We start from the raw sequence: 25,036 nt of genomic DNA, 5'->3' as shown, positions 1-25,036 counted from the left end.
CACGTAGAAACCAAAGCCACTGCTACTACTTATGTATTTCTTAGCCATTTAACACATACAAAATTGTGCTGTTTTTAATAAATTCTTATTTTTTCCACTATGTCATTAAGTTGAGTACTGTTCCCCCCACCCCCACCCCATCCTGTTTTTCCATAAGTACTTGGGTTTTTAGTGTGCAAATTTGTATAGCATGGTACTTTGGGGGAAACAAATGCCATTTGATAGCAGAACTGACTAGTATAGTATTTTATGGCTAAACACCCTTGGAGACAATATCTCATTAAAACCTTCTAAGAATCCCATGAGAGGACACAGCGCAAGGATGATGTTCTCGTTCTACTTCTAGTGATAAGGAAACTCAGAATTACAGTTCAGTTACTTGGCTAGTCACTTAGACAGGGGATGGAAACATTAGGATTTGAATTCCCAGTCCAGTCTAGTGTTCTTCCTGAGATCCCCTGCTGCCTCAACAGGTCATAAGCCTTTCTTTGTATTCCCAGCATTGAGCACATTGCCTGGTAATGGAAATACTTAATAAATGCTTCCTAACTGACTGAAAATAGCTCATTCTACCTGACTGCTGCTATCAGTGAATGGAATATGGGAGAAGGCCTTAACAAATAGTTAACTCGGGGCTCTTAAAAAAATGTCTGTTCTGATTCCCTTGCCATTCTCCCTTTTATTGCTTATGGAGTAGGATTTCCAGCTTTGGGGAGAGATCAAAGCAAACTTAAATTGTAAAAAATCAAAATCAATAACAAATAAGAATATATGGTGTGTGTCAGTAGAGGCAACTCCAACCTGATCAATTTAAACAAGCTGCAAATGCAAAAAAAGTGAATTAGATACAATAGAAACTGATTTACACTCTCACAATTTCTTGGAGAAATGCAATCAGCACATCAAAAGCACAGAAACCTTCTCAGTCAACAGACACTTGATCAAACCAGAGACAGGAACCCAATGACAACACTGGGTAAGAATGCAAATTTGTTTGCAAATCACAAGAAGAAAAATAAGCCTAGAGAAAGCTTAGGCAAATACCAGCTAGCAGACCTGACCTGAGAGTTAAAAGAGGAAGCTGGACAATGGACAACTGATGGACAAGATATATAGATTCTAATTTTTTTTTTAAACCTGACCCTTTGGCTTTAAATTGATATTAATTATTGATTCTAAGACAGAAGAATGTTAAGGGCTAGGCAACTGGAGTTAAGTGATTTGCCCAGCATGATATAACTAGGTCTGAGGACTGATTTGAACCCAGGACCTTCCTTTCCAGGCCTAGCTCTCTATCTACTGAGCCACTTACCTGTCCCAACATGAGGATTCTTAGAGTCCCCTCCTCCCCAAAATAATAATGAAATTGCAATGTTTGAATTTAATACTCTAGCCCTGACATAGGTTGCATGAGGGTATGTTATCAATCATTGCCTGACAGGGGTTGGAGATCAAGGTGCAGAAGGTGTGCATTTTGGGACAAGGCAAGTGTATGTTATAAGATAATTTTTTTTTTAAAGGGGTGGTAGTGGTAGTGGTAATGGAGGGAGAGCCATTGAAGCATTTTTTAAAAAATATACAGCAGAGAAGGAAATTTCAGAAAGAAACATGGATTTCCCCCCATTTTATTTAGTATGTGAAAGTACTCTTTTTTGTTTGTGACATCAAAGAATATGGCATACTAGACTAATATTAACAAGGAGGTCTGGGTAATTTTGAGGGCATTTATTCAAGATATATGAAAATAGAAAGGATCCTAAAGGATAAGAGAAAAAATATTAAGATAAAAAAGTAACTACCAACCTATATACTAACTTTTCCATTTCTACAAAACTTTTTTTTAAAAACTATAACGTACTACAGATGCAAATAATGGTGATGGGTAGCATTTATATAGTACTTTAAAGTTTGCAAAGGAGTTTACAATTGAGTAAATTGACATGGATGGAAATTAAGTGACTTGCTCAGTGACACAGAGGTGTCTTAAGATCAGATTGAATCTCAAGTCCTGACTGTAGGCCCAATTCTTGACACCACCACACCACCACTTAGTGCTGACCTTTTCATGATTGCATTAAGCCCCAGAACACTGAAAAATTCTTTTAAAAGCTCTATAATAATTAAAAAAGCATTACTCTAAACATGGGGTGGGTGTTATAAGGATGATAATAGAAATTAGGTCTTGTTATTATATTAGTTTAGAAATAAGAAGAGGAGAAGCTGGCTTGAGAAAGAATTGGAGTTTCAAACAGAGCAGAGTCAGAATGTTAGTTTCAAGTCTAACAGTTTTTCTGGGACAGTTTCTCTCTCTGGGAGGGGCAGTTGCACAGAGACTTTCTCTGAGGCCTTGGAGGAGGTAACATCTTTGCCTCTCACGTTCTCACTGTCTGAGGTAGAAGGAAAGGAGGGAAAGACCTGAAGGAGCTTAGTGTTTTCTTTTTCCAACTTAGGAAACACTAGTGACTAGTTATTGCTGTTTCTATAGATGGTTTTAACTCTGAGAAGACCAAAGAAAATCCTGGTCTTTGCTTTGGACTCTAAGTCTGTTAAGGCTCAGAGGCCTAACTTGGCTCTTGCTGAGACTCAGCCAGCTAGCCTTTCTTATTTTTATAACTTGGAGGTGAAATTAAGAATTATAAGGATAATAGTGTTAGTTTATTTAGAATGGTAAAAATTTGAATTAGTCAGATCAGGAAGGATCAGAGTAGCCTGTGGACACAGGAGAAGCGGTTCCTTACAGAATCAGAAAGTTTTATTTGGGTAGTTAGAATCATCCCTTAAGAGTTAGAAATCCTTTTTAATCTTATATACTCTCAAAAATAGTTTTTTTGAAACGAGTTTTTAGGGTCCTTGTGCCTGGCCCTGAAGGGAAGTTCACTTATGAGCTTCATTTCATTGATATAAACTGAGGATACTTTGTGAGCGCAGCAAGCAAAGAATCTAAAATCAGTTTATAATCAATAATCAATTCTTTGCCTATTATGTTTACAGTTTAAAATATATGTGTAATACATTAAGTTTAATTAGCTGTAACAATTTTCTCTATCACTTTCTTAAATCTAGACAATCAACAAAACAACAATTAAGAACTGATTTATAGTGATTGGGGGTTTCTGAGGTATAAACACTCACAGTGAAAATTTAACAGTTGGGGCTTATGAACCAGTTTGAGCTGGCACCAGAACTACCCTGGGCCTAATCATTCATGAAGTTTAGAAAAACCATGTGGACATTGTCCATACTATGATATGCAGTTAGATGGACAACTTCTGGGGCTAGCTCAGGCATACATATACTTTGGATAAACACTACAAATGAATAATATGCTAGATGGGGAAAAGAAGATTAAATTTTTTTATGGAAATGGTACATTGCTTTAATTTATTTTTCTAGTATTTTATTTTTTTCCTCAATCACATGGAAAAACAATTTTTAACCTTCACTTTTTTTCAGTTTGAGCAAAATTCTCACCCTCCCTCCCCAAGAGAACAATCTGATAAAAATTTTATGTGTACATTCCTTTCTAATAACCTCAAGTTTCTTTCTAAAATGAAGGCCCATCTGTTTAATTTTATCATTCTTCTCATGATGCTATATGGCTGCAAGTCATTAAAAGTTTCTGAAGAATTCAAATGAAAAGTCACATTTCCCAAGGGGGAATGACATATGATGGGTGTTGGCAGGTTGTAACATATTACAAGCAAAGATCTACATTGCAGTAGTAATATAAAAGGAATTTTATCAGAGAAATCTACAATGGAGAGAAGGGTAAGTCATATAACCAAAGTAAAGGATAATCCATGAGAACACTCAGCGTTCCTCACTGTCCCTTGGCATTTTCAAAATATACCATGAACTAGAGGAAGATACAGTAAGTTGAAGGATTTTATGGAGGGGCAGAGGAGTTATAATTATATGCTGTGATCTGTGTCAATGAAGAGAACAAATGCCTGAAGGTTGACCACTCTTACCAAAGAAAATGATAGGAATGTGCCACTTGGTCAAAGGAGAAAGACCAGAAAAACAAATGATGTTCAAGAACTTAAGTCAAGGAAGCACAAAACAGGTCAATGTAAAGTTGGAAATCCAAATGGACAGCAGATGTCTACTGCTTCCAAACTGACTCTTGTCTACCTCCTCACTCTGCTCACCTGATTCTTTTTCAGTGGCACTCTCCCAAGCTGGGGAAGTCTCTTCTTTCTGTGACACCTTCACACTGCTGCTTCGAAGGACCTTTTTGAGAATGCCCCGTCCCTCTCGGAGACGCTCCACAGATGTGGGAACCATCCTGGGAAGGTGACAGGACCTTATTTAAATGATAGCTAAAGAGCTCTCTGGGAATTAACCTCACCATGAATACTAATAATCATTCCTTGGGACTAATTCTACCAACAAGATGAGACATGAAATAGACAGTAATACACCAAGAACCAGAGTATTACCAGTTTACCCCATTCTGAAAGGCAGTTTTATGTTCTCTTTCACCCTACAGATCCTGGCTACACAGCTACTTTCTCATCACGATTTATTTCAAGGCAAGGTTCTCCAAGAGTCCTTCTCTGAAGACCTCAGCTCTCAATGACCATTCCTACTCTACTATTTGCATCACTCATAGAACAGAATTTTAAAAATGGAAAGGACCTTCAACAAGATCATTTGGCCCAGGTAGTTTCTTCTTTTTTTAAAACCCTTAACTTCTGTGTATTGGCTCCTAGGTGGAAGAGTGGTAAGGGTAGGCAATGGGGGTCAAGTGACTTGCCCAGGGTCACCCAGCTGGGAAGTATCTGAGGTCAGATTTGAACCTAGGATCTCCCATCTCTAGGCCTGACTCTCAATCCACTGAGCTACCCAGCTGCCCTGGGTAGTTCCTTTTTTTCAGAAAAAAACCTGAGGCTTAGAGAGGGAGAGGGACTTGCCCTAGTTTACAAAGCAAATTAGCAGCAGCTCAGTTAGGCTTTTAAAGCCTATTCTCATCACCACAATGTAAACTTCTTCTTCAAGAATTGCTTGATCCTGGGGATTTCTAGAGCACTGATGGTCTAGATTTTTTTTATCTGACATCTGACAATACACCAGGTGGCTGATGTTTTTTCTGTGTTCTGAGCCAGGGAATTCATCTTATCCCTCTGTACACCCACTACGTAGTAAAGCATTTAGTATAAAATAGATACTCAATAAACATAATGACTAAGGATATCATCAGAGTGGAACCAGGCTAAGCTCAACTTACCTTTAGATTAAATAAGCAGGAGATCATGGTGATGGCCACCAACATTCAAAATTAAATGCTGAAAGGCAGTTTCTTGGATTCAGTGACCTTTCCTAGGTTAGCAGTGAGGGTTAAAGCTGTGTTTTGGTTCCATTAGACAGACTGACTGATGGAAAGGAGGGAGGAGGTGGGTCTCTAAGAGAAGCATTACTGTAACTTTTCTGGCAAAGTTTAGAATGACTTTAGAAGAACCCTTCTTACAACGAATCAAAGTAAATTCACTGCAATACTTACCATCTACTGCTGATATTCTCTTGAGGTCTGCAGTGAGATGAGGAAGTAGTACCCCTGGGGTCTGTAGGGCTTATATCATCCACTGGGGGAACAGAGGAATGGGATGGGGAAAAACCCCTGTGAGGGGAAGATGGGGCTCGGGCTAAAGATCCCTGGACACCAAAGGTTTCAGTGTCAGACACTGAGCTATTGCTGCCCTGCCGGCTGGGAGTCCCTGTACACCGCACAGAGTCACCACCCAAATTTAAAGAGTTCTCCTTGGCTTCCTGTTTCCGTTTACGGTACTCTAGCAAAGACACCTGGGAAGGAGACAAAAATAGGACTTTAATTAAAAGATCTCTACTACATCATCAGAAAAAGATGACAAACAAAAGATTAAGAAATATCTAAAGTAGGGCTGTTCTATGGTTCAAACCAAAGTTACTGAAATCATAAATGAAGTAGGCAAGTTTCTTGGTATGAGAGTTAAAGTTCAGCCTTAAGATACAACAAGAAAGAATAATTCAAAATTAGCAGTAAGAAGCCCTATTCTAGTTATTTAGTACCCCAAGTTTTAAAGGACTTGATATTCTTGCTCTATGTTCTCAAATCCAGAATATTTCCAGGTATGCAGGTCAATCATACATTTAGAGCAGCAAAGGACCTTAGAGATAATGCAGTTTTTCAGCTTACAGGTAAGGAAACTGAAACCTAAAAGAGTTACTTTCCCTATTTTATCCATGGGAGAAGCAGTTGTTTACTCTTTAGCAAGCCAATTTAACAGATCTTGATCTCATACACCCTTCCGCTTTGGGTTCTCTGAAAGAAACTCTGTAGACCTGTATACTGGATTAAATCTACTGAAAAGGAAAACTGTCTATTGCCTGTACTTCAGTTACAGTTCTTCAATGGTGGAAGAAACATAAAAATACTTGCCTTCTTTCTTTGAGGTGGGTTCTGAGGGGCAGGCTTGACTCCATCACTGGCTTTCTCACCACCAGGTGACATTGATCCACGTGATATATCTTTAATTAGACCGTGTTCATGTCTGCTGGAATACCCTTCTGCAGGAGAGCTACAATACCTTCCATCAGAATTTAAAAGTTTCCTATCTCCCACCAGGGGAGAGCCTCGTAACAGTCCATCTGCTCGAGGCATAGCGTTCAAAGGTGAGAAGGCATACATTAAATTAAATTCTGTCCGAAAGGCCTGGTCTGAATTTCTGAGAAGGGTCTGTTGTCCATCTCCATTATTGCCTTGGTGGCTGTTGTCTGATGTGGGAGGGATGGAGGGCTGAGAAGCCAGGTCAGATTGACCTGGGTTGAGCAAGACTTGTCTCTCCAGGCAGCTGTTAGTGTTAGGCTCAAGGTATCCTACCTTTGCCAAATCCAGGTCTGTCCGGAGACCAAGCTGGAAAAACAAAAACCAACGAAGACATGGGGTAGGGGAGAAAGTGAGTAGGGCAAAAAGGAAGGGGAGTAAAGGGTACAGGTGAGAAAGTAAGGCAGAAAAGATGGGGTGATGGTAGTGGAGGAAAGAAAACCATTAATGTGTGCAAAAGCTCCACATAATGACAGTTACACAGGCCAGATAGATGTCTAACAAACCCCCAGCCTTTTCCTACACTGCGTTAAGTCTTTCCAGTGGAAAGCACTCAAGAACTAAGAATTAAAGAATTGGTCAAATGAGACTATCTCATCTACTCAGCTTTTTTTTTTTTTTGCTGAGTCACCTGGTAATACAATATGGGACTTGCAGTAAAATAAGGGAATTACCTGAGCCCCATGCACGTTATAGAAGTGAGACTGGTGTCTTAAGATAACTGGCTCCTGATGTATTCATTTCTAAATTAATACTGATGGAGGCTAGGAGGGGAAAGGGCGAAGGAAAGAAGGGTGGGGGGAGAAGGAAAGGGGGAGTATTTAAGTTACTAGTTCAATTAAGATGAATGGTATTAAAGACATCAACCAACCAGTACTTCCTTCAGACATTATCCATTCATTTTCACTGTTAGCCAGATCTGTTTTACATCCAACTTGGTGATCATTCAATTCTTGGCTTACCATTTAGGTAAACATACCAGCACATGAGAAGACCAATAATACAGCCCCAGTAGAGCACAGCATTCCAGAACCATCCATGCACCTAAACTCTATCTCATCGGCTATGTCATTACTTTACAAACTACCACATACTTGCTGCAAATTGCCAACGAGACATATACACACTGACAGTCAATCTCCAATAACGGATCAGTTGCATAACCCAAACTGAAGGAAGACATTCTTAACTACTGATATTCCTTCAACATAGAATGGCACACCAAGACCCTGCATCACTATAGCACCTACGGGTCTTGAGCACCAAGAAAATACAAATTTCTCCCATTTACATAAAGTGCCAAAGCATATCCTAACTTCCTTTCAAACAGTGAAACACCAACACCTTCACCTTTCGGAGACTACAACATGATCTACATCTATCCCATGGTTTCAATTTTGGGACTTGAACATCTATTTTGGAAGATTTTACATTTTTTCATTTATGAAACTCTGATTCTAAAACCTCCATGTGCTCTGGCTATGGTATTACAGCTTTCAGAAACAACAGACATGGTTGGTCTTGCTGTTATTTACAATGCTACTTGGTAGTCAAGTCAATGAAACCACATGGTAAAAGGGTAGCCACCAAAGGCAAGGGTGCCTCATCTGAATGAAACCTTGAGATTTATCTAGTGGTTCTCTGCAGCGTTTGGCACTATAGTCATATCAGACAGTCATTCAGGGAGGTAGTTCTATCTAAAAGTCAGGCAGAATAATCATTTCACATCCCCATAAAAATATACTCAACACCTAAAACACAAGTGAATATAAGACTTATGTTTTTCCTATGGTAGAGCAGGGAGAAGCTATTTTTTCACCAAACTAAAACCAGTCCCTTTCTTTCATGAACATGGAAAAATAAACACAAAAATAACTTTCAACTTCTGGTTCAATTAGTTTCTCCTAAAATTGTCAGAAACCTCGCTTTCTTAATTATTCTTTCTTTTTTGAGGTTCTCAGACATTTTTATTAATATTCCTTCAAACTTAACTTCAGTACCTACCCATTCTTTTCACAAGGCAATTGCTTCACTGTTCCACATGCAAACCATACAGGCACCTGGCTTTCCTTGATCTATAATTTGATAATCCTGAGCAGTCACACATTCTAAGATTCATTCAACTTACTGGGAAAGGTCAGCCACCCTCCAGCCCATAACCCCATTCACACTCTTCCCTTGGTCCCTCCCCACACACTCAGGTCCACACTCATGCACACTCACTCTCAGCCTCCGAGTGTGATTGAGATGGTGTGATAACTACCTCGGGTGACAGGGACTCGGGCCTATGCGCAGGGGAACTCTCAGGGGAGGATATGTTCTAGAGGAGGGAAAAGCATCTTGTTATTCATCTACTCAAAGTCAAGAAGCAAAACAAAAAAAAAAAAATAAAGTAAAAGCAAGCATAGATGTTAGCCATGACTTTTCTTATCAGAATGCACAGGGGAAATACTCAACCGTAGAACTCATCTCAATGGTCAATGACTTGGTATGTTAAATGCTTCCTAGTGCCTTAGAAAGCATTTAAATCAAATCAACTGTTATTTTTTTCCATGTTTCAACTAAATATCCCAAGGGGATAATAATTGAGTTAGATTGGTATGGTTCTACAGTATGATATTTCTTTATATTCTAGGTCAGAGGTTGGCAACCTATGATTTTTGAGTCATGAGATGGCACCTAACTTAATTACTGGTGGCATTCTACAGTTCTCCATTAGCTAAAATGGCTTCCTTCATTTTTCCTCCATTTCCTCTTATCTTTCAATGGATCAAGAGGGGAGGGTTGTGGGGGAGAGGAATAATGCTGCTTAAATTTCTAGTAATATTCTGAACTAAGGAAACTCCTGTTCTGAATAGCTATTCAAGGGTTATGTATTAGGAATAGGAATTTGAAACGGTCATATTTAGCTCTTGGCTTAATTTCTTATAACCCACCACAACCTTTCCTCTCCTTCCAAACAAGTGTCTTATCAGGTTCCCAAATCATCTCTCCCAGATACTGAAATTCACAAATATATTATTATAGATCTGAAAGAGTTCCAGTAAAAGATGCTGGGCCTGATATCATACAAAAACATACGTAGAGCTTCACCTTGCAATGTCACCCTCAAAGATAAACATGGTAAGACTATTAAGAGTGTTTCTTTGATTTCGATTGGGGAGATAGAAACTAAATGACTGCAATAGTAAGATCTAGGCTGTCAGAACGGGTGCAAAAGCTAGTATAATACTGGACTGACTTTGCCCAAATGAAAAGTTGAAAAGCAGATGGAGCTATGGGCTTGGTAAATGGTGGCCAGTGGTAGTGTAAAATAGTCTTAATTTCAGCACAGGAGTCTTGATGGAGGAATATGGAGGATCTGGGGACCTGAATTGGGAATTTTTGTCAAGCTGTTGGATGGAAGGGTGGATGTAGGCCAAAAGCATTGGAGCAAAATCTGGGAAAGGGGGGACGGAGGGAAGGTTGTAGGGATTAGGATTAGGGATAGGTGAGAGAGATTTTGTCTTTCTCTAGTCTTTCACATTTAACTTTCCAAAAATCCCTCCCTTCTTTTGACTCAAAGTTTTTTTGACATGGTCCTGAATAGCTTAAAATTTTCCAGTCTCTCCCTCCCAACTCAAAATTATTATACTTCTCTATCATGGTCAGTTAAGTCTATGTTCTACTCAATGGAGAAAACAATCATACTTCTTATTCTTTAAAATTTGTTAAGTGGAAAAGTTGAACTTGTCTTGACTTTCCTCTTTCAAAACCAAAACTCTTTGTAATTAAGCTGTGGTCTGTTTTTGTTTGCTTTCTTTTTTCTTCTGGATCTAATCCCTTCACAAACAAATGACTCCCTCTACCCCTGGACTAGAATATAGGAAAACATGGCAATTAGTGCAGTGACATGGAACAGGCCAGGAAGATGAAGTTTTTGCTTTACTGATAAGAAAAGCTTTAATTTTCCTTTAAATCAGATTTTAGAACAGTTGTTAGTGCTGTCTCCTTCCTAAAATTACTTTGTATTTACTTATCTCTATACATATATTCACTTAGTAAAATGTAAGTTCTTCACAGGCAAGGACAATTTTGGTTTTGTCTTTGTAGCCCTAGTGCCTAGCACAATGATATTTAAATGTCTATTGATTTCAATGCTTTCTGCTTTGGGGAGAGAGGAATTATACAAATCTATAAGAGGCTTACTAAATATTGCTTCAATGTTATACTAAAGAACAGATAATAAAATTAGTTTTAGGAGGTTGGTAATAACAATCTCCTGCTGCATAGGCGATACACCAAGTATTAAATTCAACTAATAAGAAGTTCTCTAAATTCTTGATATTTAAAATAAAAATTAGATACCACCCATGAAAAATTAAATGAATAGGCATAACCTAAACTTATTTGTGGACTACTGCAGCTGGGAAGCTTTGGTGTTACTGTGTCCCAGAGTCAGAGAAAGTAAGATTCCTTTTAAAGTGGTGAAAAATGGGAACAATGGGCTGAATGGCTAAATTGATTCTCAAAAAGAGATTGGATATTAATAAAATAGAGGGGCAATTAGGTGGCTCAGTAGATTGAGAACTAGGCTTATTGATGTGAGGCCCTGTATTCAAATTTAGCCCCAGGTACTTCCTAGCTGTGTGAATCCAGACAAGTCACTTACCCCCAATTGCCTAGCCCTTACTGCTCTTCTGCCTTAGAATTGATACTAAGTAGCAAGACAGAAGGTAAGGGTTTAAAAAAAAAATTTAATTTGGTTCTTATTACTAAACAATTGCTTCTCCCAAGGGAGAACTTATTCTGTGAAATCTTCCTACTATGAAACTTCAAATTTGTTAATTGAAGAGTTAGTTTCAACTATAAATACAAATGAGGCCAAAATTCAAAGAGTGAATTGGTTGGCTTAATAACAAACTCCAGAGGAATCTAGTGAAGAGTTATTTGCTTAAATGGCAAAATCTCTGGAAAAATTAATTGCAACCATTAAGATATAGTCAAAAGAATTTGATGTGCTCCATAAATCATATAATCTGGGCCTGCAAAGGTTAATTCCAAGGTGGCAATTTTGTGAATAATCTACAATATTTCTGACCTGGCATTCTATGATCCATTGTGCTTCAGGCCAAGCACTCACTTAAGCTTTGGAGGAAAGGCAGAGATAACTAACTCTGTGATCAGCTATAGAATACTCACTTCTAAACAAGAACACCTGGAGGAATGAGATCTACATACAGGCAGAGCCTTAGGGGCAGAGCTGAGCATGCTCAGTTAGAACAGACTTTGCTGAGAAAAGCAGGAAGAGGTGGTGTCTTTTTAGTTTATGTATGACACCTATTAAAGCAACATGCATAGATGGATGTTTAATGAAATTCTACTCAGCAAACCTCTTGTCACACAAGCTGAAATCCCAAGTGGTTTAGGATTATTTTTAGAAAGAGCTAAAGTATAAACTGAGATACATTTCTATCATACACTGGACAACAGATGATAAAAATGTGATACTGCCTGTTCATAGCCATTTGCCTACCCCTCATTTCTGAACAAGACAATGAAGTGAACATGAAAACACTCATGTGCCACAATGTTCCATGAAACTATAGAATGAGGCAGCAATATGAAAATTTTTTAAAAGCGGGGAAGGATGAGGGAAGACTCTTCCCTAGCCAGTCTAACTAGCATCTTCAGATTGGTGTCAGGTGGCTGCTCTGTGGGGCTAGAGGCTCATTTTTAGGGCACACTACAGATAAAAGCAGGAAGGCCAGCATGCTCACTGCCAGCAGGATTGAAGGCTCATGAACTGGCATGCAAAAGAAAGGGAATGGGATGGGTGGTATCACTGATTCTGTTCTGTGGAGAATGGTGGTGGTTCCCAAGATGTGAGGCTAAGAGGTGGCCTTGAGAGTTCTCACTTGCAGAGACAGTGTGAGGCACATGATTAGACACATTTGTGGAATGATTACAGCTGTTGTGGGTGTATAATGTACAGAATCTTCATATCTGGCCCCTCCCAACACCAAACTCCAATTACCTCAAACTGCAGGGGAGTATTGCAGCGACTAGTAGCGAGAGATGGAATTGGTGAGAACATTAGGCCATATCCATTCCGACATTCCTCCTCTCCTGGAAGGGTTGGGCAGGGCACAGTAAGCTGTGGGCTCTGCGAGCTGGGAATGGAAGGGATGGGAGGTGGAGGTGTGATCGGAGACAGAGGCCTCAGTAACTTGGTAACGTTCTGCTCCATCAGATATCGAGACTTCCATTTCTTTAATGGGCTCAGTAAGTCTGTGAAATACAAAGCTTGGATGAGAATTTGAAACTGTAGCTTAACAGGAGGATCTGCAATAAAGTCATTAATCTCCAACCCACAATGCTTTTAAATTCCTTTCTATTGGGACTCTTGTTCCATTAGTAACTATCCCTATCAAAGAAAGCCCACAAAATTTCACTTATGTCACCCACTGTAATTTCCAAAGCCCTCCCAAATTCTTAGGGAAACTATAAACCCAAAAGTCTATTCCCAAGGTTCACTCAAATAGTACTCTCTTTCAGCCCAAACTAAAAAGGCAACTTCCTTAACAAGAGCCTATGAAAGCCTTCAAACTTATCAGGCAGAATAATGTCAATTTTTATAAACACTTTTCACATCTCTGCCCCACTCCAACAATTCTATCATTAATCCCTACCTCACCTAAGTATTCTCAATGAATCTTGGCTCTTGCCTTTGTCAACTTCTTAATAGTTTTCTTCTGCCTTTTCTAAACTTAGTAGAAAAGAGAATTTCCCAATTCATACTTGGGCCCTCAATTTTAGATTATTTCCTAGTTTTAAAAATTATCACTAATACATGAATAAATCCTGTAAAAATGTCGAGAAAGAAAAAAAATAGACTAAACATTCTTTTAGAAAATAATCCAAATTTTCTTGTAAAAAGACTTCATAGACTAAATCACAATTTATATATCCTCACTTATGCTAAGAGCTATTATTCAAACAGGCAGGATCCCTTAACAAGGGATCTGCTTTAAGTTTGTCAACTGCTCAGCTGTTTCCCTGTTCCTGAAGATACTGGATTCTCTTATGAGATGAAAAGTTGTGAGGTGGAGTTCAGAGAAGACCTGACCTCAGCTTCACAACCTTCCAGAATCCTGCTTGGATTATATTTAGGTCTTTAGTTGGTATATAGTCTTCTGCTTCCCCTTAAATTTTCTTCTGACTCAATTTCAGTATTTCAAATTCTTTTACTTTGTTCATTATATATGAAACAGTATGATTTCTCACCTCTCTCTTTTCTGGCCTGCAAGAAACTCCTGCAAAAATATTCCCAAAGTTCAAGGTATAAGGTTAGGAACTACAGCAGGAGCTGAGCTATCATTGTTGCCCAATAATCCTCAATTCCATTCTACTTGAGGTATGTAAGGTCCTCTCATTGTGCTTCTTTATCAGCTCCAAGATGGGTTTCTATATAACATAACCCTACCGGCAGCTGGGCATTTAAAAGGAAAAAAAGCTATTAGAGAGGAGGTCCTATCTGAATTACAACATAATTATACCAAAGGATATTAATGTCTCACCATCCTTTTAGCTGATATAAACTAATGATTTCAATGCTTCTTCCTAAATGACTGTTACTTGAGTATTGAAACTTTGCCTCTGGCCTATTTAATCTCATTTCAATAAATCTGTTATTACTGTATAGCATTACAAACCTGCCCATGACTCCTCAAACATCACTTGACAGACCTAACCATCCTAAGTTATCATCCCATACCTCTCTTTTGCAGCTAAACTCCTTAAGAAAGCAAAGACTTTCCATAAAAGGTACCTCTACTTTCCTCTCAATCTCATTTCTCCCCTGGCTGCCCTACTTTGGGATTTCTCTCAGTCTTCTCCAATCTCTCAGTCTTCTTCACCCTGCACCTCTCATTACTGAAAAAACCACTTCTATTTATAAAATCACATCAGCCCCAACCTCAGTCCCTCTGACTGAAAGGTAGAGCTAGAAAATCCAAAATCTCTATTAAATAGAAAGGAGGGAACCCAGTCAAAACATTCCAATCCTGAACTGGCTGAACTATTTTTGGAAGTTCTCTGACTTTTCCACATTGGATGTTTCCCCAGTCCCCCATCCTCCCCTCTTTTCAGCTTCTTTAGGTGTATGGTCTTTCCCCATTAGATTGTGAACTCCTTTATGGCAGGAATCATCCCTTACCCATGTCTGCATTCCTCACTTAGCAGAATTCTGGGTACACAGTAGATGCTTAATAAAAGTTTACTGACTCCTCTTAGCTCTGAAGTTTGACTTCCATCCTTATCATTCACTGAAATTGCCATCTCCAAAGTCAGTAATGATCTCTTAACTGATAAATAGAATGGCTTTTTCTTTTTGACCTTTCTATAGCTTCTATACTGTAAGTCCCCCTCTTCTCTTTTCTCTTGTTTTTCATGATACTAGGAAAGAATAGTATGAATATAATCATATATTAAGGAATATTAACATCAAATATTATAATAAATTAAAATGATTAAAGGATAATATATTAATGAATATATAATATCATTAATGAATAGTACCATGTGATGACCACTCCTTCTTATTCTCCTTTGCTAGTCATTCAGGTCATTCCTCCTTCAAGGATGTGTCATAGGCCCTCTTCTCTCCTCCCTATCCTATTTTACTTAATGATCTTATTGGCCCCTATCTATTCAATTATTATTGTCATGCTGATAATTCTTGAATTTACTTTTCCAGCCTTAACCTCTCTGTTGGCCTCTAAAACTCTTGTCCCTCTATCACATATTCCAAAACTAAACTCATAACCTTTACCTTCCTCTCTAACTTACATAAGAGTGTCAAGGGCACTACTACAGTCCTCCCAGCAGCCGAGGTTTACAAATCTACTTGTCATCATCAACTCCTCACTCTCTTCTCATTGCCCATATCCAGTCTGTTGCCAAGACCTGTCAATTTTACTTCTATCTTTTCTATAAATATATGCCTCTTTCTCTCCTATGGCATTTCTAAACGCTCTAGTACACAGGCCTTTCTCATCTGACTCCTACAAGCTTGCTATTCCTGTTACATCTCTCCTCACTTCAGTCTATTCTCCATTCAGCTACCAAAGTAATCTTACTATACAGCAATTCTAACCACGTCTTCCTCCCTACTTCTACCTGTACCCTCCTTCCCCTCCCCACTATTTGATAAACTCCAGTGGTTCCCTATCACTTTTAGAATCAACTAAAAAATCTTATTTGACATTCAAAGCCCTTCATATCACCCCACCAGTCTTCTTTATACCTTCCTTGGCACTCTGTAAACAAGTGACATTGGCCTCCTTGCTGTTCCATGAACAAGGCTCCATTTCCCCATTCTGGACATGCCCCCTATACCTAGAATTCACTCCTTCCTCATCTCTGTGTCCTAGCTTCCTTCAAGTCCCAGGTAAAATCCCAACTTTTACAGGAAATCTTTCCTAACTCCCCTTAAACAGAGGTCCTTAACTGGTTGTTTATTTCCAATTTATCCTATATAACAATTTGTCTGTACACGGTTATTTGACCTTTGTTTTTCTTCATATCCCCTGTCCTTAGCAAAGTGCCGGACACAGAGAAGGCACTTAACATAAATGGACTAAATGTTCCAGTCAGACATGCTCCACCTTTACTGGGAGATGTATCATCATTAAAGACCTTTAACTCACTTATCTACAATTCTGTCAGGAAGGAGGAAAATCATCTCCGATCCTTGCTCCTTTCTTATATAAATGGGCAATCCTGGACCTATCACTTACAATTAATCTAACCTTTTCATAACCAATTCTGCAGTTATCTGTACACTGTCTAGCTCCTTGTCTGTCGTCCTGGGAAAATTGATCCCTGATTTGAGATCGCTTTCTCTGAAAAGATAGATGTAAAATAACTATTTAAGACAGAAATATAATTTCCTTTTTTTTAAAAAGATTGAGCATATGTAAATTCTCACACTAATAAATATAGAAACAGCAGAAAAGTTATTAACCTACACTGGCAGAATGCACTCCTGAGAAAAAATTCTACCCCCAAAATGCAAAATGATTAGCAATCAATCTGCAATTTACAGTTGCCTGAATCTGACCAAAGCCACAAAGGAGGGATTTGAACCCAGGACTTCTTGACTCCATGACTGGTCCTCTATACATTACATCATATTGCTCCTGGACATTTTATATAGCACTTTAGAAATCAAGATCTATAATTTAAGAAAATCTTTTATATGGCCCTATGATTTCACACATCTTAGGAAGTCCCAGAAGAAATTCCTTCTATTAATGCAGAATGGTGACTTTTCTGCAACTTATGTCTTAGACTGAATAGCCTAAGGAATTGAGAAGTTAAATGACTTGCCAAGGGTCACACATCCAACCAGTGTGTGTCAGAAGCAGGTCTTAAACATAAAAGGCAGGCCCCAAGGCAGATTTCTCTATCCACCAGGCCATGGGACTTCGCTTCAAAAAAACCAAACCATAAACCTTATTAATTTTATAACTACTTACAAGAGTCATGTATGACTATCTTGGTATTACAAAAGAATAAATTCCTTACAGAGATGATGCCAAGTGAAAACTGGAAGGAATCAGAATTCTGAGTGTCCAGGGCTGTACAACAACTACTACAACTCCTCCCAATTCTAAGGAATTAGCATTTTCCTGCTTTTAAATCAATACTTTGTCTAGTATACATTCCTGTAGTTATACTCAAGCATTTATACCTGCATTGTCTTTGCAGATGCTAGAAGAATTACTGTTCTCATTGCTTTGGTATAGATGCTGAATTCTACTCTCTTGGGGTACAGATGAGGTTTGAGTCATCCCTTCTTCCAGGGCTTGCTTCATCCAGCGCTGAAATAAAGGTTCGATAAATGGTCAGTGATAATACTTTTTAAAAACATGTTGACCTATGTAAAGCATATTAACCAGGTTACCATGTTAATTAGTGAGAAACGTCAATCCACAAACTTAATTTTACAAACTAACACATATTCACATCCTGTGCTTCAGTATAACACACTGCTCAATCAATCCCTTAAAAAGAAAAGCCAGGAAAATTGGCTTTTAGAATGGGGTCCAGAATAATAAAAATCAATGGACAACTGAAGTTCTCCTCAATTTTTGTGGACTACTGAGGCATTATGAAATTTCCTTCAGAGCCCATTCTCAAACTGAAAGTCAACCAACTTAAAACAAAAAACAAAACAAAACAAAAAACACCCCAAGGATCTCTAAATGTCACTTGCTCCAACCTGAAAATACCTCCTCAAGAGGTAAGAGATTCATAGGAGGAATCTGAAAATAAATAATTTTCCATGACAAATATCACAACATGCTCCCACTGATTCAACTCTCAAATGCAACATCCTATAGTGTCTTTCTGACAACCGCTACAATTAAATTATGCACAATTAATGCTAATAACCTTTGGCAGAAACCAAATGGGGAAAAGTCAAAGAGAAAGGCTCTCTAACCATCTGCAAATTTCTGTAGTGATTATCAGTGCCTATATTAAGAGTGAAAATAAGGAACATTTGGGTCAGACTGTATAAGGTTAGGATAGTTAAATTAGGTATCCTGTGGAAGAGAAAAAATTTCTTACCTCTAATTTGTGTTCTCTTAAGATACACAGTTGTAGGATCTCACCACTCTGTGGCTCTCCTGCCCTAACACAAGACAGATTGGATTTTGATAAACATCAATTTCTGAGTCAAACCCTCCCCCAAATGGGAAGAGCAAGGGTGAATAATCATAGTTTTACATCTTGAGAGAACAAAATTACAGGTAAGTAAATATTCTCTTCACCAAAATAGAGCAATTCTAACAAATTTTCACTCTTGGAGACTCAAGCCATTCTTCTAGAAAAACCGTTTAAAAAATGTCAAGTTTTCCTTGAAAGTATCATATGGTATCTTGGCTGTATGTCAAATGACAAAAATAAAATTATGAACACCAAGAGGAGTGTTAAGTATATAAAAGCATCTCCCTAAAAGGTCATTTGGTAAATATCCACTTTTTAGGATACCATGTTTGTCAGAAAAATGCAGGCTCTGACCTCTTACCTTCAAAACATTAGTTTCACAAAATCACAGCCAGACTGAAATTCATAGTTCAATCACATCATTGTAGAAATGAGGATATTGAAAATAAGAGTCTAAAGAAAATAAATGACAATCCTCATTGCTGTAGATGTCCTCTATTTTGGATCTCCTTTTTTTTGGAGCAGCCTGAACTCATCTGAGGTCACTAAGCTTTGTCTGGACAGAAGTTTAATCATTTTGGGGATTTTAAATGCCAAGTAGGCTAGTCTAAAAAAATTTAATTGGTTCTAATGATATGGTAACATGAAACCACTAAGAGTTCAGGCAGGGAGGTCACAAGCAATGTAAATACCCCACAGCACTTAAGTTTGAATATCTATTAGCAAATTCTCTAGAGCTTTTCATAGTATTCTAGGATTCTATAAAGAATCTTTATTCCTAAAAAGTTCCAATTAAATCTAAAGATTTAAAACCTAGACTAAAAACTCTTCTGGTTGATATGTATAGTATTTCTGAAAATGACTAACTCCCCTTTCTGAACCATTATAACCTTCTCTGAATGGCAAGTTCTGGCACTGTTGCCTATCTCTAACCTTGTTTGTTACAGACTGTTCCATGTATGTCTATCTTGTTCTCTGCTAGATGATCCCTGTCCTTCAGGAGTTTATTACATTAGTATCTTACAGTTTTTTGGCATTCCTCCCAACCCTGGCCCAAATACCTTAAGGAGTATTGAGCACCCAGCAGATATTCAAATATTTGCTACTTTGAAAGTATGTGAAGACAAGTATACATAATTAAAATGAATAAATCTTTATTTTACACTATTAAGTTCTGTTCAAAGGGCTTTGCTTCAAATAAACAGTAAGTGCTCTAATGAATCAACAATGATAGCCATCTCTATCCATAGCTTTTTTTATGTTATTTCAGAGATTTACAGAGAACGTAGTGGGGCATTATTGGTAGGATAGTGCCTTTCAGGAATCTCTATCCACTGAAAAGAAATCGCAAGACCCACCCCATCCCACCCCACCCCACCTCACCCCACTCCCATCCCCTCCAGTTTAACATTAACCTATAAGTTCAATTACATAATAAATAATAAATTTAATTCATTCTAGATATTTTGGGGATCAAAATGATACAACTTGGACTTATGTTGGATCTCTTTGCATGAACTAGTTTTTAGTTTCCCTCTTAAAGGTAGAATAGACTTTTCTCAAGAAACCAATATATTCAAAGATTTTAATATAATTTTTATATACAATCAAGGAAATATGCTCAGTTCCTTCCTTTGAAGATGAATTCTTTACAAAGAAATTAAAATTCTATACCCTTCCTTACATTTTTTCCCCTTTTTTAAAGGGTACATCTAATTTAAGTTACTAATCAGAAGATTTAATTGGTTTGCTTATTTTCCTGAAATTGTATTCTTATTTGATATAATACCTATTATTCTTAACTAGGATATATGTAGGTTTCATATTTAGATAGTTTAGGCAAAAAGTGTATTCCAAATCAATAGTTTATGCTGATGTTTTTTCACATTCTTTATGAAAGGCAACCCGATATAGAGGAAAGAATAATGCCTTTGGATTGAGGAATACTTGAGTTTGAATTCTGCCTCTAGTAGTGTGACTTTAGACAAGTCTAACTTCTGAGTCTCAGTTTCTTCTTAAAATAAACAGGGAAAAACATCTTGGGGTATGTGTAGACTGCTTCATAAACATTAAAATACTACATATATGTTGTTTATGATTATTTCATTAAAACCATGATGTATTCTCACAAAATTTTTTTAATATTTTAATTCTTTTAAGATACAGAAGTATTTAATTATGATTGTTCTGATGCTCTTAAGAGAAAAGTGACTATACATACTCCACATAAAGCAATACAGATGACAAGAGGATAAAGAAAACATTGAAGACTAAAGAAAAAATTCTGGTCTAAGTAAGAATACTATCCTTTTGCCAAGTTACAAAGATAAGAGGTAGTTAACATATACAAACAAGACAGCTCAAAGAAATGTCTCTGCCCACCATATGTGACATGGCTACAACCACATCTTTTAACTCCCTCAGGTGTCCATTCAGGTAAGTAAGATGAGTAGAGGAATAAATATAAGGCAAAGGAGAGCTGATGTTATAGTCAGTATAGAATTAAAGGGATCCAAAGATACAAATCTGGTCCAGTCTCCTCTAAGAAAGAATATTTAACTCCTCTCAGATAGTCGTTGATCTTTAATAGGGCAGGGAAGGATATTATATTACTTACTATGGTAACATGTTTAAGTACTTAATCCTCTCAAGAGTTCATTATATCTAGTTCTGCATAGCCGGTTAATGACAAACAAAAGGAAATATTTTCTCTATGTGTCCTAAATCATATTTCACCTACTACTTTTGACTAAAGACTGTTTTCCTAAGTCTTAGAAATGAAGTTGGCTAATTTCTACAAAGTCAATACTAAACATGCAGAACATAAAAATGTGCTATCTAGGCTTTTAACACTCCTAATCAGTACATAGGCTTGTGCCCATCACATTCTAGTTAAAATAGGGTGGGAAGAATGTTAAAAACAATGGAGACTTATTAAGTATTTGTTAGGCAAACTTGCTTTTCTTTTCAGATAGCATCAGAGATGATAGGCTACCTGATGGTCTATGTATAAGGAAGTACCTTGAGATGAAAGCCCTCTTTTCTCTAGTTTGAGAAATATCCAATAAAAATTATTTTAAAGCACTCTGGGACATTTTTGTAAAAAGCATGCCACCACTACTTGTACAAATAATAAAGCTGCTCATTATGAGAGTCAACAACTACTGAAATCTCTCTAAGCTGTTCAGAAGTACCTTAAGTTCCACTAAATTCACTTCAGAAAATTTCCCATACAAATTGATGAGGGTCACCAATACTTCAATAAAGCATGCAAGAAGGAAGGAGCCCACACTCTTGGTGAGTGCTGCTAGACTAGCAGTGGGTGCCTTTCCTCTCTCTATGATCCCTGTGCCCTCCTCCCTTCTGTATCCCACCCTCTTTGCTTATCCCTTCCCTACCCCCTTTTCCCACCCTCATTGTTCCTTCCCCACTGCCCAAATTATTTCTGCTCTGCAAGGGAGGAGGCAAGCTGTAAGTGTGGAGGGGTCAGGAAGGACCTGCCTGGAGTTGGAGGCTTCAGCACATCAAATAATTTATATGGAACATCCTCATGTATGTGATGCTATAGTTCCAGTGGAGGAGGGCAATGTGGCTGTCAGCCATGGCAGACACTGAGGAAAGCAGCCTGAATCCAGATCTGAGGATAAGAGAAAAGGGAGTTCCAGGGAACAGACTCTGCCTCCAAGGAAAATGCTCTCCTGAAGTTCTGGTAATAGGGTCAGGGCATTAAAAGGTCACCCCTACACTGAGCAGGCAAGGGACCATCTCCTGAGAAACAACTCTGGAAAATACCTAAGGCCTATGGAGAATTCATGAAGAATGTGACATAAGAGCAAACAGGCATCACTGCAGCTAGATTCAAATACAATAGGCAAGGGGGGGTACTCTCAGTTTACCCCATAGACACTGGGGAATCAACAATTCAAGTAATACAGTCAATTGCATTAAGGGAATGTTCAAAAAACAGGAATCTCACCAGTTATAACTCATTTTTTTTCTTTCTAACCTCTATCAGATGATAATGATTGAGTTACTTTAAAAGGTAAGACTTAGCTTTTCATTTACAAAAGAATGCTAAAGGACCTGGTTCCTTATAATCATATGATGAAAATTCCAATCAAGAATCAAGATCGATCTCTCTCCCCCGCCCCCCCCCCCCCCCCCCCTGCTACCTACAGTCAACTGTTACTCACTTTCACTCAGCAATTTCAAGGGATCTCACAAAAGGCAACAACAAATACTCACAAATTTGATCATCTAGAATGTAGTACACACTCCACCTTGGCCCCAATGATTTCTTGATGCATTAGTATTCATAGAAGGATAACTAATTCATCATAAGCCCACATATCAAGGACATAGCTATCTGGAGAGTATATAGCCAGCAAGTTAGGTAAGTCAGGAGTATAGGTAGCCTAGGTGAGAAAACAACATAAGCCTGGGCATACCTTCTTACAGGAGCTGAATGTGCCATCAAGCAGGAGGGGCCTTCGACGCCTCTCAGGAATGAAGGGCGAGCCAAAGCGGATGTAGTGTTTGGGGGTGGTGCAAATTAACGGGGAATGGACAAGACCAGGCAACATGTTGAGGGTTGTGGCCAGCACGGTGGGGTCTGTGGTAATCCGTAGAGGGCACTCAACTGGGCACTCATGCTTCTCTGCTTTGTCATTCAGCCATTCTGTAACTAGATACTAAGGCAGAGAAATATTGTTAGAAGATGCTGTAGAAGAATACAGCAGTGTAATCTGGAAAAACAGACAGGACAGAAAGGACTGCAACTAAATAGATCAAAGAAGTTGGAAACCAGTTCTTCCCCAAACTTCTAAGGTAAAATTGCTTTTGACAATCCTTTCTACCTGAGAATATATTTTCCACAGTCTCTTCTCTTTACAGCTCACTAATAAATTATCTGATATATCTTTAATTTAAATGAAATATCAGGATAGAAAGAAAACTGCATATCAAACCACTTTCCCAAGAACTTAAAAACAAACAACAACAAAAAAACACCCTTACCTTCCATCTTAGAATTAATACTCCACAAATCTAGAGATAGGAGGTCCTAGTATGACCTCAGACACTTCCCAACTGTATGACCCTGGGCAAGTCACTTGACCCCAATTGCCTAATTGCCTAGCCTTTACTACTCTTCTGCCTTGGAATCAACACACAGTATTGATTCTAAGATGGAAGGTAAGGGCTTAAAAAATAAAAATTAAAAAAAAAATGATACTGAATATTGGTTCTAAGGCAGAATAGTGGTAAGGGCTAGGCAATGGGAGTCAAGTGACTTGCCTAGGGCCACACAGCTAGGAAGTATCTGCATTCACATTTGAACCTAGGACCTCCCATCTCTAAGTCTGGTTCTCAATCCACTGAGCCACCCAACTGCCTCTTCTAAAAACTTTTAACATTAGAATAGCTTAGCACAACAAATATATAGCTCTCTCACTCTCAGGTATTACAGGTTCTCTTGTTTTAAGACACAGGCCTGGCAATACCAATCTGATAACATTTCTTACCTTTTTGGTTTTAGGGTATTTGAAAACAGCCCGGTTAACCTGGGTTCCAGCAGCCAATACTACTGCTGGGTCAGACCCCATCAATGGCCTGTTTTCTCCTATATTGTCCACACTTCCAACTTCAGCTGGGGTCACCGAGTTGCCATTTCCTCCCTCATCCAGAAGAACTTGTGATAATTCCACCTGCTGTGAATTGGCCTGTTTTTGACGCTTTAGTCTTTGGGCTGAACTAGTCCGGTACCGAGAAATTCGACTTTTGGGTCGAGGCCTAGAGGGTCTTGATGGAGTTGGCTTGATAATAGGTTTTTCGGCACTGGTATCCTATAACAGCAACATGAAGATCTTAGAAATTTATTATCAGCAACTTCCTTCTGAGTACCCAAAGATAAACAAGAAAAACTCAGAAACACTAATTTTAAACTCTCAAGTTCAAGAACCCCCCAAACTCTAACCACACACCCTACACTTGTATGTATTTTAAAGAGCCCAATCAAATAGGCAATAATTGTCCAATTTCTGAAAGGGAATTAAGAAATAAGAAAATGGGGGCAGCTGGGTAGCTCAGTGGATTGAGAGTCAGGCCTAGAGACAGGAGGTCCTAGGTTCAAATCCGGCCTCAGACACTTCCCAGCTGTGTGACCCTGGGCAAGTCACTTGACCCCCATTGCCCACCCTTACCACTCTTCCACCTATGAGCCAATACACAGAAGTTAAGAGTTTAAAGAAAAAAAAAAAGAAATGAGAAAATGTATGTATGTATGTATGTATGTATGTATGTACGTATGTACGTATGTATGTATGGTAGTTTGCAAATCTTAAAGCACTATATAAATGTAAGCTGTGAAGACAATCTGGTAATCCTATTGCTTATGGGCTTTTCTGGAGGAGACATACAATTAACTGGAATTAAGCTTGGGCAGGTATGTGGCACAGTGAATAAAGTGCTGAATTTACAGTTAGTAAAATCTGAGTTCAAGTCCTGCTTCAGATACCTATTTATTATGTGACCTTGGACAGTCACTTAACTTCCCCCAGCCTCAGTTTCCTTATTTGTCAAATAGGGATTAATAGCACTGTACAACTCCTAGGGCTGTATGGAGAGTAAATGAAATTATATGCAAAACACCTTGTAGGTCTTAATGCACTATAGAAATGCTAGCCATTATTAGGTACCTTTTAGGGTTCTTAATAGAAGGGCACTGGGAAAGGGAGAGTT

General features: G+C 38.3%; 1 protein-coding gene across 2 annotated transcripts in view; it reads right to left on the bottom strand.

Annotated features, from left to right (window-relative positions):
* Positions 1–25,036, bottom strand: part of SETD5 (SET domain containing 5) — a 47,234-nt gene that overhangs the window by 3,711 nt on the left and 18,487 nt on the right. The window contains exons 14-21 of one of the 2 annotated variants that reach the window (XM_044663728.1): positions 23,821–24,141; positions 22,747–22,989; positions 17,319–17,448; positions 12,600–12,853; positions 8,847–8,903; positions 6,419–6,892; positions 5,504–5,802; positions 4,152–4,288 (exon numbers count right to left, since the gene is read on the bottom strand). In XM_044663728.1, coding sequence (XP_044519663.1) covers positions 4,152–4,288; positions 5,504–5,802; positions 6,419–6,892; positions 8,847–8,903; positions 12,600–12,853; positions 17,319–17,448; positions 22,747–22,989; positions 23,821–24,141 — 1,915 coding nt within the window. The remainder of the gene's footprint in view (positions 1–4,151; positions 4,289–5,503; positions 5,803–6,418; positions 6,893–8,846; positions 8,904–12,599; positions 12,854–17,318; positions 17,449–22,746; positions 22,990–23,820; positions 24,142–25,036) is intronic. The other variant, XM_044663813.1, reaches the window with a different exon arrangement.

This window comes from Gracilinanus agilis, chromosome 1 (assembly GCF_016433145.1).
Source record: "Gracilinanus agilis isolate LMUSP501 chromosome 1, AgileGrace, whole genome shotgun sequence".
In the NCBI taxonomy this organism is placed as follows: Eukaryota; Metazoa; Chordata; class Mammalia; order Didelphimorphia; family Didelphidae; genus Gracilinanus; species Gracilinanus agilis.
The sequence above is the reverse complement of the archived record's forward strand: the minus strand, read 5'-3'. Positions and strand labels throughout refer to the sequence as shown.